Source organism: Phycodurus eques, chromosome 12 (genome assembly GCF_024500275.1).
Source record: "Phycodurus eques isolate BA_2022a chromosome 12, UOR_Pequ_1.1, whole genome shotgun sequence".
Classification (NCBI taxonomy): domain Eukaryota; kingdom Metazoa; phylum Chordata; class Actinopteri; order Syngnathiformes; family Syngnathidae; genus Phycodurus; species Phycodurus eques.
In genome coordinates this window covers 15,014,037-15,030,770 of record NC_084536.1, presented here as the reverse complement: position 1 = coordinate 15,030,770, position 16,734 = coordinate 15,014,037, and the positions used below count along the sequence as shown (strand labels likewise).

Sequence of the window (16,734 nt, the reverse complement as noted above, 5' to 3'; positions counted from 1 at the left end):
TTATTGTATTTATATTAGTCTTTTATTCACTTAATTGTGTGGTCTACATGTATTTTATACATAAATTGAGAAAAGAGCACAGAAGATTTCCATTCATTTTATGTGAATTTGAGGAAAAATATATCGGGATGTATATGGTTATCGAGATGTAGAATTTTGTTCATATCGCACAGCTCTGTACATTAGGGCTGCAGATATAACAAAAATTCAGAATCAGTTATTCTACAGATTATCCCAATGATCCATCAAGTAACTGCATAAAAATGTATTTTGCATTATTAAACACAATAACATGTTCTTGTGAGTTGCAGGTCTTAGTTTTGTCAACTTTGTCAACTGTGCTCATGCTCTACACTGAAGTATCTGTGACTATGAGTATGTATGGCTTTAAAAGGGCCTGGCCTGATGAGTGATGTGGGTGTCAGCGAATGAGAGTGAAGAGTTGGCTTCTGTGAGCTTAGGTTAGTGACTTGCTGTTAACTGGCTAACCGATAGCCAGTCTGTGTGAATGTGCTTATTACTGTAAGTGATTGTTTTCAGAATCATCTTTTTTGGCCAAGTATGTTAAAACATCCATCCATCCATCCATTTTCTACCGCTTGTATTGTATGTTAAAACACACAATGATATTTTTTCTCCAGCAGTAGGAGCCCCTTGAGTACTACACCAAACAAGCCACTATGACAAAATATATATTTTGTTGCCCTTTGTCCAATAAAGCCATTGAATTTACACCAACGGCTGTGTCACTCCTTGACCACTTGTGGGGGGAACACGATCACATTCTAACTAGCGGTAGTAAGCTATATTAAATTAGCTAACAGCAATGAAAGTGTTGACGATTGTAGATGTGCTGTTGTGGTGCATTAAGCAGTTCTGCTTTGCAGTTGACACTTTGCACGTTGTTCTTTTTTTTAGGTGTGAAATGATCCCAAACTTTTAAAATGATCTGTTTTATGGACTCCTTCCTCGTGGCTTCACCGCCATCATGCCAACTCATTTTGAACACGGAGTGTGGTGTGTGAGTCTGCAGTCACATTAGGGCATGTGGAAAAAAAGATCACTGCAAAGATTTTTTTCATCTTTTTTTGTAATAGAATTATTTGATTAATTGTTTCAGCCCTAGATCAAATGAAAAAAAAACGTTAAATACAGTGGTAACTGAGCATACTGTCTTGTGCTGCGTGACAACGTATTCTTACTTTGCACATGGTTTGTAACTTTGAAGGAACCCCTGTAAATATAAAAATAAATGATAGTTACAAGAAGACCCTTCCCAAGAAATTGTGTGCGTACTTGATGGTCAATAAATAAGTTTATAGCAATAAAAACTGATCAATTTCAGATGTCCTGGTCTACTGTGCTATAAACCAGCTACTCTCTAAAACCAGTCTTTCCTGTGATAACCTTTTTCCCATCCTCTTCATCATCACCATCATGACGAGCTCAGTATGTGCTGTCAGTCAGGTCACTAGCTCCAATCAGGTCTCTTCCACAGTCCTAACAATGCCAGTCTGGTGCCAGCTTCTGCTATGTGCCAACTGGCCAGGGACCATGGGAACCAGGCTGTGTACAGACTGGAAGGCAGTCACTCTCTCCTTGTGCTTCTCTCTAATACCACTTCTTCGTTGCAAGTAAAGATGGATCAGGCTGGCATTGCAGTGCACTAGAACAATTCCTTCATCAGTGTTAACTTGCTCCGAAATGGTGCTAGTGGAAACATAATACTGACTGAGTATCTCCATGTCAACCAGGAGCCAGTCTGACTCTCTGTGGGAATTAAATACTGTTTATAATAGTTTTAAGTCCAATATGTGGGTTAGATTGTGGTTTAACAACTTCTAATCACAGGGTAGCATTTAACATCAAACTACACAGTAAATTAAGGGGTGCAGAGGCAGTATTTTGAAGAATATTTTCGTGTATTACTGAGTAATAACTGCATTTACTGAACTTTTATGTATATCAAAGGTTTCACATGCTTTACGTACTGGTTGTATTAGAATGAATCATTATATTATCACTGGGGGGTATAAATAGATTGTAAATGACCACATTCCAACATGCAACATCTTATTTTCTTTTTCCTTGTTAAGATAGATAAGATTTCTAAAATTCTATCTGTTCATCGTAGTTGACCTCGGAACTTGGAAAGACTTCATATACATTTACGTACATATATACATCGTCCCTTTAACAAACTGGCATAGGACTACAGTTGAAAATGTGAAATACATTTGATATCGTCGGTAACACACCAGTAGCTTGTTTTATATCAGGTGCCTGCTCTCATTAATCTCCAATACTAGCGTTATTCGAAATAATTACCAATATGAAAAGTTTGGTAACATTTGTAATACATGAGTTATTTGTTTTACATCAGGTGTCTGTTGATTCCCGATATTCGTGTAATTAATATTTAGTAATACGTGTCGTTTTATATCACAACACACATAAAACCGGCCAAACCTTTTTTGTAAAACATAGGGTCAAACAAATAACTAGGATGTAAAGTCAACTTATACAGCAAAATAAGCATGCTAACGTTAGCTTATTTCACTTTGAGCTGGATGTTGCGTTCATGGACACAATACCAAAAGGTTTCATTCAACAGGAGTTCGCCAAGATAGTGTACTTAATCTCGACCTGTAAAAGATATTTTAGAGAACGATTAAGTTTGAAAATTATTATTTTTTTTTTTTAAAGAAAAAAATAAAGTTGGACGTAAGCCTCCAAGTCACTGGTACCTCCGCCGGGCATGCCCCGACATTTCCCCCACAAACTAACCTACTCGCTACTTTAAGCATTTATGTCGCAGCTCCAAACACTAAATATGTATCTTACCTGATGAATGCAACAGTATATTCCGTTTCTTCTTCAAAACAAACAAAAAAAAGACGTCCACCAGTACTTGACAGTACTCCAGACACCAACAAACTCTGGTCCCACTTGATCCAGCACCAAGGTAAGTCGACTGCCCAGGCTGGACTCCTCCTCCTCCTTCCCAGCATGAGGTCATCTGTGCGGGAGACTCATCGTCGAAGGTTGGGCGGATCATCCGCCACCCTCTTACCGCTTATTGAACGCCTCACAGTACGATGACAAATCGATGCTTCACTTCCATTGGGATTCATTCATTTACGACGACGTTTTCAGGATACTAACGTCACACAATGACACTGTACGGATTGTAAGATGTATGGCCCGAAAGCGCGTTTATGCTTTTATTTTTACTGCAATCATAACGTTACTACCGTGTTAGCTTAGGTTAGTGACAGACTTGTGTACATATTCGCGTTACGTCGCCCACGTAATGGAACTCCGTCGTAACAACGAGGACAATCTGTAGAAATGATTAAAATGTATTCAGACTGACTTAGACTGCACATTAGGCTATAGCGACATCTTGTGGTAAATCTGTTTCGTGCCGCTTCATATTTCTGTAACGTTCCAAATTATTTTAATACAACTAAACCGTACTTTAAAAATTTAATGTACAGTATAGGAAATTAACTGTACTGTACATGAAAAGTAAAAAAATAAGTACTGTACTTGATCTGAAAAAGTTTAAATGCATCGCTACATTCCAATATTTTGGTTTGTATTTATTTTTTAAATGTATTCATATTTCAGTGATTCTTTCACATACCGTGACTTTTCTCACCAAACTTACATCTACAAAGTTAGTTTTGTTATAAGTCAAGGGGTCCGCGGTGGCATTAGCAAGCAAGCCATGGGGCCTCATATACAAAAGGTGCGTACGCAGCAAAAAAAAAAAAAAAAAAAAAAAAAAAAAAAAAAAAAAAATGCGGCGTTTACGACAATTAATGCCCAGCAACATTGGATTTCAACAATGTGAAAGAGGCAAGGACTCAAGTGCATTTGTTAACCAGTGGCTTTAATGAATCACTGACATTTGTGAGGATGCCTATAAATTGATCAAGGCCATCATTTATGCAGCCTATTGCCCACACAGATTCGCATTGGAGCGTCACACCAGTGTCTTCCGCAGATTCACTGTCAATGCCTCACTGAGGCTGACTGGACGCCTCAAACATCGTCAGGTCCTCTTTGGGTAACTTCCTCACAAAGCACCGCTACTTCTCCCAATCTGAGAGATGATCATCTGTGATGTTGATGGAAGTATCAGCATTTTGGGGATCAGGTGATGGGAAGTGGACCCTCCTCTCCAATGTTTGCAGTTATCAGGATACAAGATTCCTTCATAAAAATCAAATCATCTCCTTTTTGTCCGCAGACACAGTAGTCCACATGAACTCCGTGTACTGTTGGGGTGTCCAGAGTATGAGTCCTCACAGGCCAGCTTGACATTTGAACCCCTCACGGTGTAGTAGTGGTTCCTGTCGCAGGCTGATCCAATGCTGCAAAGCACTCCCAAAAAAAGGTACGAAAGGCCAAACAGGGCACCTACGTCATCACCATGTAAAAATCAAGTTTTATCAGACATGCTCATTGACACTAAAGTGGAATCTTCAGAGTAAACTATATTTCTGTGATGCTGAAGTAAGGTAAAGTTATTTAAATTATTCCAGGTTCACTAGGAAATAAACAACTGCACAATGTTTTAATGAACACTGCATAGTGACATTAAAATCAACTCAAACTACTCCCCCTGATGGACACATGAGGGGAAACTGGTCGGTTTTTACAAGGAAATACTCAGCACCTGATAGCATTCTGTAATTTTGCATTTCTTAAATTTCATTAAAATATTGAGCAGACAGAACCTCTCCTAAAACGGCCAAATTTTTTTTTTAATATATATTATATTTATTATACATTTGCCATCTCCAGACACAACACACTTGGAATGATCTGTGTAAAACAGGACTCCCTGTACTTGTCATTGGTCGCCACCAAGCGGCCATTAATAGTTACTGCAAAAACGTCAGAATCCAGTATTTATTATATTGAATGCATACCATGCCAAGCAGTAAGACGAACTTGAAGATTCAACATTTTAAAACAGAATTCTCATTTTACACACATCAAACATGTTTAACAGCCGCTAAACAAAGACGAGCACACAGAAGCACTTTTAGTATTTAAAGAATCCCCCCCCTTGAGAGTAGACAGTTGAAGGAGGAAGCCACCTCTCTACAAGCACACTGCAATACATCACAAGTCATGCTTCAGAACTTCCTGGGCTGCTGGATGCAGAAGATCCGAGGGCAGTGGGGCTTCTCCACAGCGGGTCGCACTCTGCTGTGCCTCACGCTCACCTCGGGAAAGTCGTGGCTCAACTAAGATTTCAAATGAATTAAGAGTAGCTACTACGTGTGCCATTCACATCTATGGGCAATTTAGAGTCTACAAAGATTCTAATATGTTTTGGGAACATGGGAGGAGAAAACATGCAAACGCCATATAGGAAGGCTGATATTCAAAGCCCAACCCCCTCGACTGAGAGGCAAACACCCTAAGCTACTGCGTAAACAATACAGTCATGTAGTAAAAATTTACCTTGTCAAGAGGCCCTGCCAGAAGACCCACTTGTTGCATCCTGTTGGCACTGGCGACAGGCCTGAGGCAACAATAACAATGTGTACCTAATATTGTGGTCAGTGAGTGTACAGGTACAAGACATTTAAGCCTTTAAATTGCCATTCAAAATGTCTTTTCCTTCAACACAATGGTATAAAGTGACAATACATTTTTTTATTTTTGAAGATATTTGCCTCCTACATCACTGTAAACTAAAAGCATAATAACACATTAATGCCCAAGGCAGGATTTTATTTTTTTGGGCATTGCTCAGATTGAGCAGGTGTACCTAATGAAGTCTGAGTGCAAGCATACATTACCAACCTGGGTCTGTCAGACCTCTTGGTCTCCTTCTCCAGAGTCCCATGGGTGTTGGCTTCTTCCAAGCCTTTCTTGGCCACTCGCTTACCTCCAGCCTTCACTGGCAACAACAAAATGCTTATATTAAAAGGGCAGAAAACAAGATGTGAGCAGCTCGGTGCGCAGATTTGTCGAGTTGGGAATCACAGATTTGAGTTAAGAGTGCTAGATAGTGGCAGAGACCTTCAAAACAAGCAGCAGATTGTGAATATTCCCCCCTACAAAAGAAAGATGTGCTTCCTTCTAGCAGTTTGCCAGGTTAACGTAAAACAAACAAATTAAATCGTTTCTTACCAAACAACTTACACAAGTTGCTAGCTCCTCACTAACACACAATGCAAAAGCCCATAGAACTTAGAATTGATGTAGCAGTCTTTATAACCCTTTAAGTAACATTTGAATACAGGGCGCAGCAACAATTAAGACAACTAGACTTTACACCGATCTGATCGGTATCAGCATTTCGTGCCGATCCGATTAATGAAGATTGGCTATGCAAAAGACATTGACTCCGCATCACAGTCATGTATGAATCCAAAAGCTAGTTTATTTTTAGCCTTGTGGTGCAGTACTGCAACTCTGACGGCCAATAAAGTTTTTTTTCCAATCATGTCAGTTAAAAAAAAAAAAAAAAAAAAAAAAAAAAAAAAGTCAAGGGAAAAGCCAAACGGATGCAAACTCTGGACGACACCCGTCCATGTAGCTGGGACAGTGAGAAAGTTAGAGTAAGCATGTCTTTAAAAAACATTTGTTAAAGCAATTTAATCGCAATAAAGTAATTTAATTACAGTAAGTTAGCACCCATTATTTCTGTCATGTTGTAATGTTGATTTGACCCAAACTTGTCAGTGGCCAATCCTTGAATGCCCCCTAGAGGTCATTGATGTCTTAACTTCTGTCTAAATTTTACACTTCAAAATGCACCACACATTTTCAATGGGAGACAGGTCTGGACTGCAGGCAGGCCAGTCTAGTACCCGCACTCTTTTACTACGAAGCCACGCCTTAAACTTAAACTGTTCAACTATTTTCTCACACACTTGGCCACAAAGAGGTGAACCTCGCCCCATCTTTGCTTGTGAATGACTGAGCAATTCAGGGAAGCTCCTTTTATACCCAATCATGGCACCCACCTGTAGGATATTCCAAACAGGTGTTTGATGAGCATTCCTCAGTCTTTTTTAGAGCATGCTGCAGCCATAAAATTCATAAAAGTTAATGATTATTTGCTAAAAAAATAAATAAAGTTAACAGTTTGAACATTAAATATCTTGTCTTTGTAGTGTATTCAATTAAATACAGGTCAAACATGATTTGCAAATCATTGTATTCAGTTTTTATTTGTTTAACACATTTGACACATCTAGTTTTTTTTCCATAAAGGGTTGGAAATTAGTTTTTTTTTTGTTTTAAATTTAAAAAAAATTAAATATCAGTTGCAACCCTACTCAAAGGCACATATTCTTTATCCTCTGCAAAGAACTTCTAATATTACTGCAGTTTACTGAGCTACATTGTGCTCAGATTTCTCATTGTAGTCTAGAAGTGTTTTCATACAATTACAAAATTTACTACTGCAATGTTGTAGGTAAACAATGCGGTGTAACATGTCACCTGTCTGAACAGAGGACTCCAAAAGCAACCAATGTATGGGTTTTTAAAACTTATCAACTCGAATACCCATTCATAAGGGAAAGAAGAGCTGCAGTCACTGATGCAATTTTCAGCAGTTTATCATAAACCGAGAGAAAAAGTGCAACCCCCCTCCCCCCCCCAAAAAAACAGGTTTTTAATCATTGTTCAAGTTCACCTCAGCAGTAGCAAACGTATTTTATGCCACCAGAAAGTATCCTAACAACAATTGTTTACAAATATGAAATGTCCTGGACCCCACAGTCTTTTTTCCATAGTGACGTCACACGGATATGTTGTTACTAGGCAGAATTACAAAAGCCCAAATCATAAACGAACCCCCCCTGAAAAAAAAAAAAAAAAAAAAAAAAAAAAAAAAAAAAAAAAAAATTGCAGGCACCTCCAATTTCAAATCCCACTATCAAATCACTGCTCTGTATCAAAGAAGTACACAGTACAAGCAAATAGTATTTGTCTTATTTACTGAACACGGACCAAAAAGGATAACACTAAGAAGCAAGTTTGAAAAGAGAATTAAAAAACAAATTAAGCAGACTAGGTTACACAAGAACCCCATTAAATGACATTTTAAGCCAATTGAACACAAGTACTGAACTTGGTGCCTCGAACTGGGTCGAAAAACAACCAAAACAACCCAAATTCGTAGAGCTGAAGTACCAAAAACGGGGTTTTACCAGCAGGAAGGTGTCCAGCTTTAAGCAGACGCCCGTCTTTAGGACTGCTTCTGCTGCCTTGTTGAACCATCTTTTAGCTTTGTTTGTAGGGAAAACTCATCAAGGCTCTCAACCCTCTCTCTGCTCGCTCAGCTCACATTTTATATGCTTAACTGGAAGGTGACGTCACACCTAATGCCACACCCCCTACTTGCTGGGGCCCTAAAGTGACGTCAGCTCGTTAGCTCAACCAGGGACACCTGTGAACTTCCTGTTAGGTCCAAATAAGGGACAAACTCGCCGGCCACTTCATTAGGCACACCCCAGCAATCTGATGATAATCAATCGGCGACAAGATAATCATGCTTTTTTCCCCCGATTGATTTTGGATTTTTTTAAAAAATGTTATATATGTATATATATCTCTTTAATCAGACAAAAAATATTTGAACAATTTTACAAATGTTTTATGGGTGCATACTAATAATTTTCCTTGCACCTGAGTGGTACTCAAAATATTTTGTATATTGTATACAGCGCCATGAAAAAGTATCTGTGTGGGGAAGCTATGTAAAAATAGGAATTTGAAAAGGGGGCAAATAGTTTTTCACAGCACTGTGTGTAAACCGCTTACATGTGTAAAATGGAATATACCCAGTGTTATTAGAACATGATTGTAAATTCTGTTTAAACTGTTGAATCTGTTCAAGTTCATCTTCTTACTGGCTTGGCATGTTTATGTATTCAGTAATAAATACTGGATTCTGACAATGGTTTTGCAATAACTATGATATTAAAATGATGTTCAGAAAAAGTGGCAACAGGGTGTAAAAAACAAAACTGTTCTTTTTATTATCATATCATGTTTGTATTATGTATTTATGCCAGTTGTCTCCACATACTTCATATTTATATATATCTCTAGAGCTTTAATATGGCACAAGTTCATGATTTTTTTAGCAGTGCAGACGAGTGTAAACCAGGCCACGTGTACTGTATTTACAAGAAACCACAACATCGTTACAACAGGAAGTACAGCTAACACTTTCATCCTTTTGTACAGTCTTTCCCCACGTCCATGTTGGCTTCGGCACATACACAAACAACCTCCATCTTGACTCTTCCCGCAAATCCTCGCATCACATGACTCACGCCCTCACTGCGCTATGACAAGTTGAAAAAATAAAAAAATCAAATCTAACATCTAAAACAAAGCAGGACTGTCAATCATGTCCAGTTTTGTCCCCCCCACATGATTTTTTTGTGTCTAAATCGGGGTACACACACACATACGATCGTATGAATTTGAGCATTTTTCCACTGCTTTCAATAAAAGTCATCAAAGGCCTGATTGTTGGATGTCTCGAAAATATTATCCGGAGTGATTATCCTTTGGTGTTGGGTGTGTTAAGATTAATTTTTCCGACTTGATCTGCTCATAAAACGATCAAGGCCGACAATTGTAAACCGTTACTTACTTAGCGTCACATTATCAATAAAAAATTGCTTGGTAATCGGCAAAGGTGGTATTAAAACAACTGGACTCTTGTTGTTTGTGAATTTGTTTTTCTTGTTTCCCAAAAACAACAACAACAAAAAAAGATTTTATTACACTATTAGGCTTACAAAAGGTTTAGACCTGTTCAATATTTATGATCACAAATATGTCGTCGTGTGTGGTGTGCTGTGTTGGCCATCTAGTGCAGTGCTCCCCAACATGTTTTTGCAACATGGACTGAGTTCGCGTAAAGCAATATTTTGACGGAATATTTGTTAAAAATACAGCGCAACATCACACTAATTGTATTTGTTGTAATTAGCGGAAGCTTGTTTCTCTTAAACGAGTCGGTCCAGTCTAGTGCGTATTGTACCAAATGTGCCACCGGTGGTTGGAGAGCACTTATCTAGTATATCACCACACCACCCACAATAAGAGCACGAAGACCCCACTTCCCAATTTTTTTGGTCGTCATGTGTGGGGTCTCTCACAAATTGAAAACTCCATTAAGACGTTAAAAATCGCGATGTGTGTACCCCTCTGAACTACTTTAACTATTTCCCTTCTATTGGCACACATTCCATGATTCCCTCTGCTCTCTCTCCCCCTACATACGTCCAGTGCGTATAAAAGTCTACACACCCCTGTTCAAAGTCTTTTTTGCGCAAAAAATAAAATAAAAATAAGACCAAGATAATTTTATTTAACTTTCTTCTACATTGATGTAAACTATAACCTGTACAGCACATTAAAAAATAATATTTTCGAGAGCAGAAATAAAAAAAAAAACTGTGGTTGCACAGGTGTACACACCCTCATAACTGGGGATGCAGCTGTGTTCTGAATTAACCAATGCCTTTCAAACTCATGTTAAATCTGAGTCAGCACACACCTGCCACCTTTTAAAGTGCTTCAGTATAACCCCAAATAAAGGTCAGATGTTTTAGTAGGTTTTTTTTCTGCCATTTTTGGAGTTACATCTTACAGGCCAAGCCATGGTTTTCAGCCACATCCCCAGTTATAAGAGGGGGTGCACACTTGTGCAACCACATAATCTCAGTTGTTTATACTTACTTTCCCTCTTTAAAATATACACCTTTTTTTTCAGTTGACTTTTAACAGGTTATCGGTCACAATGGTGGATTAAAAAAAAAAAACGATTTCAGGTGGTCAAATTTTTTATATAAAAAAATTTGGTACTTGAACAGGGGTGTGTAGATGCTACACACACGCATACACACACACACACACGCACACACACACACACACACACACAGTATTTTTAAAGCCAAGTTCATGGTTGATCGTTGAGTTTCAGACCCACGAGTCGGGGGATCCGGGGTACTGCTCGGCCCGGTAAGAGGGCCTCCGCGTGCTGGCATAAATGTCCACGTAGTTGTTGGCGGCCTTGAGCGTGTGCAGCTGGCCGCCGTAGTCGACGGCGGGCGCGTACGTGATCACCTCGTCCGTGTAGGCGTCATCGTAGCAGTGCGGATGCTGCGCGTACATCCTGTACGTATCGTACGTCTTCCTGCTCGGGTCGTCGGCATAGTACAAAGGCTGAGAGGAAGACATGCGCAGGCCATGTTAGAGATGAAAGGGAATTAATATTTCACAAACAGCTGAGATAATGTGGTTGCATAAGTGTGCACACCCTCTAATAAGTGGGGATGTGTATGTGTTCAGACACATCACATTCAGACTTAAATGGGAGTAGGCATGCAACCGCCACCATTTGAAACTCCTTTGATTAACCCAAAATAAAGTTCAGATGTTCCAGTAGGCTTTTCCTGACATTTGTTTTTGTGTGCTTTCTAGCAGAAGCCTGGGGGTTTTGTGCTCACACTGACTGGTATTTCAAACTCTTCCTAATACCTTCCACCTCGACTAAGGCCGAAAGTCATAATATTTTATAATATTAGGAATAAAATCATAAGTTTGAGAATAAAAAAAAAACATAGTATTACAGAAAAAAAATATTACTACGGGAAAATATTTTTTTTTAAGAAGTGTCTTAATTTTTGTATGATTGAAGTGGTGATTTATATAGACGAGTGAGAATAGCACAAGAAAATTACAATTTGTGAAAATTAAGATGAACCTTTGCATGAATGGATTCAAAATTTTATGATTTGATATGGAAAACAATAATGTAAGAAAATAACATTTTCTCACGACTAAAATGGTATACTATTTTCCCCAACTTGTAAATAACACTTTTGTTTATTCATGTTGTTTTTATTTGTGTACTTTTCCCTGCTACTTAGTAGGGCCTTAGATGATGAGTTTTCTTAATTTGTACTTTGTGTAACCATACCAAACTTATTTGTCAGTAGCAACCGAGGTTTTCTGTGTTGAAGCAGTCATTGTGTGACACAGTGAGAGGTGTCTGAGGCCGACCCGAACCATCCCAATCACAACAGTCACGTTCACTCTGGTTCGCACAATAGCTGATACGCCGCGGCCTCTGCCAGAGCCGCCTTTTATTCGCAGTGAATACACATCAAGTCTCTTTTTGCAGTATGCCTGTCTACGCTCAAACAATCAGACAGCACCAAAGGCAAAACATTGATTTCCAAAGTTGGTTTCCTCCACTTTTATGATGGATGCCTCACAGGCCTCAAGAGAGACACAACAAATGTAATAGTCAATAGCATCATATTTCAATTAACGTAATAATTAATTTATCATGCAAAAAAGTAGGTCTCATCTTTCTCTGACTTTGAAAACAATAAACAATACATTGAAAGTCGCTTGGTACATCCTCCAAGGCAAACAGTCCTAACTTGTAATATTAGATTTTTTTTAAATATTGTAAAAAGTAAAAAAAGGTGGAAAAAAAAAAAAAAAAGTCAAAATTAAGAGGAGAACTTATGATAGGACAATGTTTATTAATATTACAAGATAAAAAGCATAGTATTAGGAGAACCCTTTTTAATATTACAACTAAAAAGGTGTACTACTCGGAGAACAATTTCAATACAACAAGAAAAAAGTTCTAAAATTTGAAAATGTAACATAACGAGAAACGAGAATTTTTTCGACTGTTATTGGAGATGTCTTTCATTTTACAAGAAAAATGTTTTAATATTAGAAGAACATTTTCAATATGAAGAGTAAAAAATGTAAATATAAAAGTCATGATATTAGAAGGGGAAAAAAATCAATATTACAAGAAAAAAGTCGCAAAATTAGAAGAAAACATTACATTAAAGAAAACATTACATTACAAGAAAAAGTAATACAAGGAGAATTATTTTTTAACACCAAGTAAAAAGTTATAAAATTAGCAGAAAGTAAACATCAATCAGGATAGGATAATTCATTCATTCCTAACATTACAAGTAAAAAGTTGTAACAGGAGTAAAATGTAAATAAATTACCATTTTGTAAATATTACCAAATTCTTTTTTTACATATCACAAAAAATGTAATATTAGGAGAAAGAAAACTAAATATTAAAGAATAAAGTTGTAATAGAATGATTTCTTCAATATTGGATACAAAAATGCCATAAGATTAGGAAGAAGAAAATGAATTATTCCAAGAAAAAAGTCAGAATATTTGAAGAAAAAAAATTCTAATATTACAAGAATGAAGTCAAAATTCTAGATAGGCAAGCATACTACATGCTGAGTTGCCCATTGTAGTGAAAATAAATGCATTGAATTCACCTGTGTTCTTCTGGGTTCCTCCCGTGAGGGTGACGGGTAGTAATACGGAGAATGCTTTCCAGACCCTGCAATCAAAGTACAAAACTTTTGAACACTTTCATTAAAGCGGAAATGGAATGCACATCTCCACGGAGGAAAGGATCAAGACAAGCTATGTGCTCAAAGGGGAAATCATAGCGCCGGACTGCTGCTTTCCACTTGTTTGCACAGCCCACGGGGATCGGGATTTACGATGGCACGCCGTCTCGCCACTGGAATCCTCAAACTCCCATTGCCCCTAGTGCTCTTTTTGTTTTGTTTTGTTTACTCTGCCCTCCCGCTCTCCTGCTAGCAAGAGTTGTCCGTCTGGCGTACCCACTCAACACCCCCCCCGCCCCCACTCGTAATAATAACACCATTGTGTGGTCTGGTATGGACTAGCGGGTCCACTTGAGTGCTTTGCAGCTTTCAAGTCCTGCGTGCTAAACTGTCAGAGGGCCAGATGTGAGGCAAACTAGAAGACGCTAAGGGGAAAGGAATCCACAACAGGAGCCATATTGACATATCTGGGAACAACCACTAGGAATCCACGTAAAAGGAAAGCATATGCACGAATCAGGCTACTCTCAAAACAAACATTTTTGGGATATAAAAAAAATGTACCGGCATTACCAGATAACTATTAACCCTTTATTGCTCAGTGACTGTTTTTTGTCAATGTCTTTATGTCTCAAAGTGTTCTCTGTCAATTGACTGTCTGTTGTCGTACTAGAGCGGCTCCAACTACCGGAGACAAATTCCTTGTGTGTTTTTTGGACATACTTGGCAAATAAAGATGATTCTGATTCTGATATACAGTGGTGCCTTGAGATAGGAGTTGAATCTGTTCCGTGACCATCCTCATAACTCCAAATGGAAATGCAATTAATCTGTTCCAGCCTCCCCCAAAACACAACAAAAATAGCCATCCATAATATTGTACTTTTTAAAAACATACAGAAATTACATGATTAAGTAGAGTTAAAAAGAATTGAAACATTGTTTGTCACTTTGCATCAATTGAATACGGCTTCTTCTGGTATGCTAACCTTGCCCATATGGGGGCAGTATAAGACAGACAGATACAGTCCCCTCCAAAAGTATTGGAACGGCAATTCCTTTGTTTTTGTTGTGTACTGAAGACATTTGGGTTTCAGATCAAAAGTTTTTATTTCAGCTTTTATGTCATTATATATACATCTAGATGTGTTAAACAACTCAGGACAGAGGACCTTTTGTTTGAAGCCACCCACTTTTCAGGTGAGCAAAGGTATTGGAACATGTGACTAATGGGTGTTCCTAGTAACTCAGGTGTTGCCTTTTAGATTGCTTGATTAAACATTAGATAGTGCTTGTTTTTTACTTTGGGTTTCACCTGTGAAAACTGCCTTTGCTGTTAAGCAAAGGAAGTCCGAAGAACTGTCTATACAAAAAAAAGCAAATCATTTTGAAGTTGAGAGAAGAGGGGAAAAAGCTATTGCACAAATGTTGGACATAGCCAATACAACAATTTGGTATGTCCTGAAAAAGAAACTACTGGTATACTGAGAGCTACAGACATCGATCAAGTCGGCCAAGAGTATCAACTGCAGTTGATGACAGAAACATTGTAAGAGCTGTGGAAAAAACACCAAAAGACAACGGTCAGTGACATCACTACCAAGCTCCACAGGGCAGGGGTGAAGGTATCACAATCCACTGGATGAAGAAGACTTCAAGACAAGAAATATACAGGCCACCACAAGATGTAAACCACTCATCAGCAAAAAAAAAAAAAAAAAAAAAAAAAAAAAAGAATAAATAAAAATGGAAGGCCAGATTGGATTTCCGAAGTCTATAAAACCATTTTGTCTGACAATTTACAGATAAATGCATCCAAACTAATCGGGAGAAGCTTCATCATGCAACAAGACAATAACCCAAAACACACTGCCAACACAACAAAGGACATCATCAGGGGAGAAAAGTGGAAGGTCTTAGACTGGTCAAATCAATTACTGGACCTTAACCCAATAGAGCATGTGTTTTATTCCTGAAGAGGAGACTGAAGGGAGAAACCCCCAGAAACAAACAACAACTGAAAGAGGCTGCATGCAGTAAAGGCCTGGAAAAGCATTTCAAATGAAGAATACAACAGTCTGGTAAAGTCAATGGGTCGCAGGCTTGACACAGTTATTGCAAGTAAGGGTTATGCAACCAAATATTAAACGTTATTCACTTTAAGTTAAGTCAATAGTGTCTGTTCCAATACATTTGCTCACTTCAAAAGTGGGTGGCTTCAAACAAAAGGTGCTCTGTCCTAAGTTGTTCAACACATCTAGATGTAAATACCATGAAATAAGAGATGGAATTCTGAACTTTTGTCTCATATTCATCTTTTGATCTGAAATCTGAACTGTACTGACGTGAGTTGAGAGCTTCATTGAGACAAATGTAGTGCTTTGCTTCCATCTTGTGGATTCTTGGTGCCAAGGAACTATGTTGAAAATCGTTGAGGAGCTACATTTACACAAAAATAATGCTTTGCTGCCATCTAGTTGATTCTTAGTGCTGAGGAACTATGTTGAAAAGAGGTGAGGAGCTACATTTAGACAAAAGTAGTGCTTTGCAGCCATCTTGTAGATTTGTGATGCCAAGGAACTATGTTGAAGTGATTTGAAGAGTTTCGTTTAAACAAAAGTAGTGTATTGCGGCCTTCTGGTGGCATCTTGGTGCAAAGTAACTGTTGAAATTAGTTGAGGAGCTTCATTAAACAAAAGCCGTGCTTTGGCACCATCTTGTGGCATCTTGGTGAGAAGGAACCATGTTTAAGTGAGTTGAGGAGTTTCATTGAGACAAAAGTACAGTATTGCTCTGCTCCCATCTTGTGAATTATTGGTGCCAGGGAACTCTGTTGAAGTTAGTTGAGGAGTTTCATTTACACACAAGTGGCGCTTTGCCGTCATCATCTTGTGGGTTTGTGAGGCCACGGAACTAATGTAAGTTGACTTGAGTAGAGGGGCTTTATTTAAACAAAAGTAGTAATTTTGTGATATCTACAGGAAATAAACCTTTAGGTAGGAATCAATTACTCGAGGATTTTCATTATTTGCGGCAGGACTCTATATGTATCCCCGTGACTGTCAACAGTTCAATGTACTGTAAAACAAATAAAATGATTTTAAAAAATGCAATAAACCGGAGGTATAAATAAATATACAAATATAGCATAGTTATACTGTGCAGTACCTGTATACTGGTTTTTGTGAACACTGTTGTCCACTTGGTAGTTATAAAACTGCATAGTTGACTGCGCTCTCTGATAATCTCTCAGCGTGTGATCTCGATTGGCAGGAGATGACATAGCACTGGCAGCTACAAAAGTAAAAGACAC

At 38.2% G+C, this 16,734-nt stretch overlaps 3 protein-coding genes across 15 annotated transcripts in view; all 3 read right to left on the bottom strand.

The window, feature by feature from the left end:
- Positions 1-2,987, bottom strand: part of tanc1b (tetratricopeptide repeat, ankyrin repeat and coiled-coil containing 1b) — a 126,763-nt gene extending 123,776 nt beyond the window's left edge. For all 5 annotated transcript variants that reach the window (XM_061691679.1, XM_061691681.1, XM_061691680.1 and 2 more), the window contains exon 1: positions 2,845-2,987. The gene's annotated coding sequence lies outside the window, so the exon portion shown is untranslated. The remainder of the gene's footprint in view (positions 1-2,844) is intronic.
- Positions 2,988-3,915: 928 nt separating this feature from the next.
- dap1b (death associated protein 1b) lies at positions 3,916-8,309 on the bottom strand. Of its 2 annotated transcripts, none has more exons than XM_061692147.1 (4): positions 8,193-8,309; positions 5,830-5,926; positions 5,485-5,545; positions 3,916-5,264 (listed from the first exon to the last, which is right to left on the bottom strand). In XM_061692147.1, the coding sequence occupies exons 1-4, from the start codon at positions 8,260-8,262 to the stop codon at positions 5,154-5,156; spliced, it is 339 nt and encodes a 112-aa protein (XP_061548131.1). In that variant the 5' UTR covers positions 8,263-8,309; the 3' UTR covers positions 3,916-5,153. The 2 variants fall into 2 exon arrangements, with proteins under 2 accessions (XP_061548131.1, XP_061548132.1); XM_061692148.1 differs by having other exon boundaries at positions 3,916-4,382.
- A 690-nt stretch (positions 8,310-8,999) lies between these two features.
- The window catches only part of LOC133410306 (plakophilin-4-like), a 109,448-nt gene continuing 101,713 nt past the window's right edge, over positions 9,000-16,734 (bottom strand). For all 8 annotated transcript variants that reach the window (XM_061691277.1, XM_061691278.1, XM_061691276.1 and 5 more), the window contains 3 exons: positions 16,590-16,715; positions 13,344-13,408; positions 9,000-11,229 (listed from right to left, as the gene is read on the bottom strand). In XM_061691277.1, the coding sequence (XP_061547261.1) occupies positions 10,984-11,229; positions 13,344-13,408; positions 16,590-16,715 (437 nt within the window). In that variant the 3' untranslated portion in view covers positions 9,000-10,983. The remainder of the gene's footprint in view (positions 11,230-13,343; positions 13,409-16,589; positions 16,716-16,734) is intronic.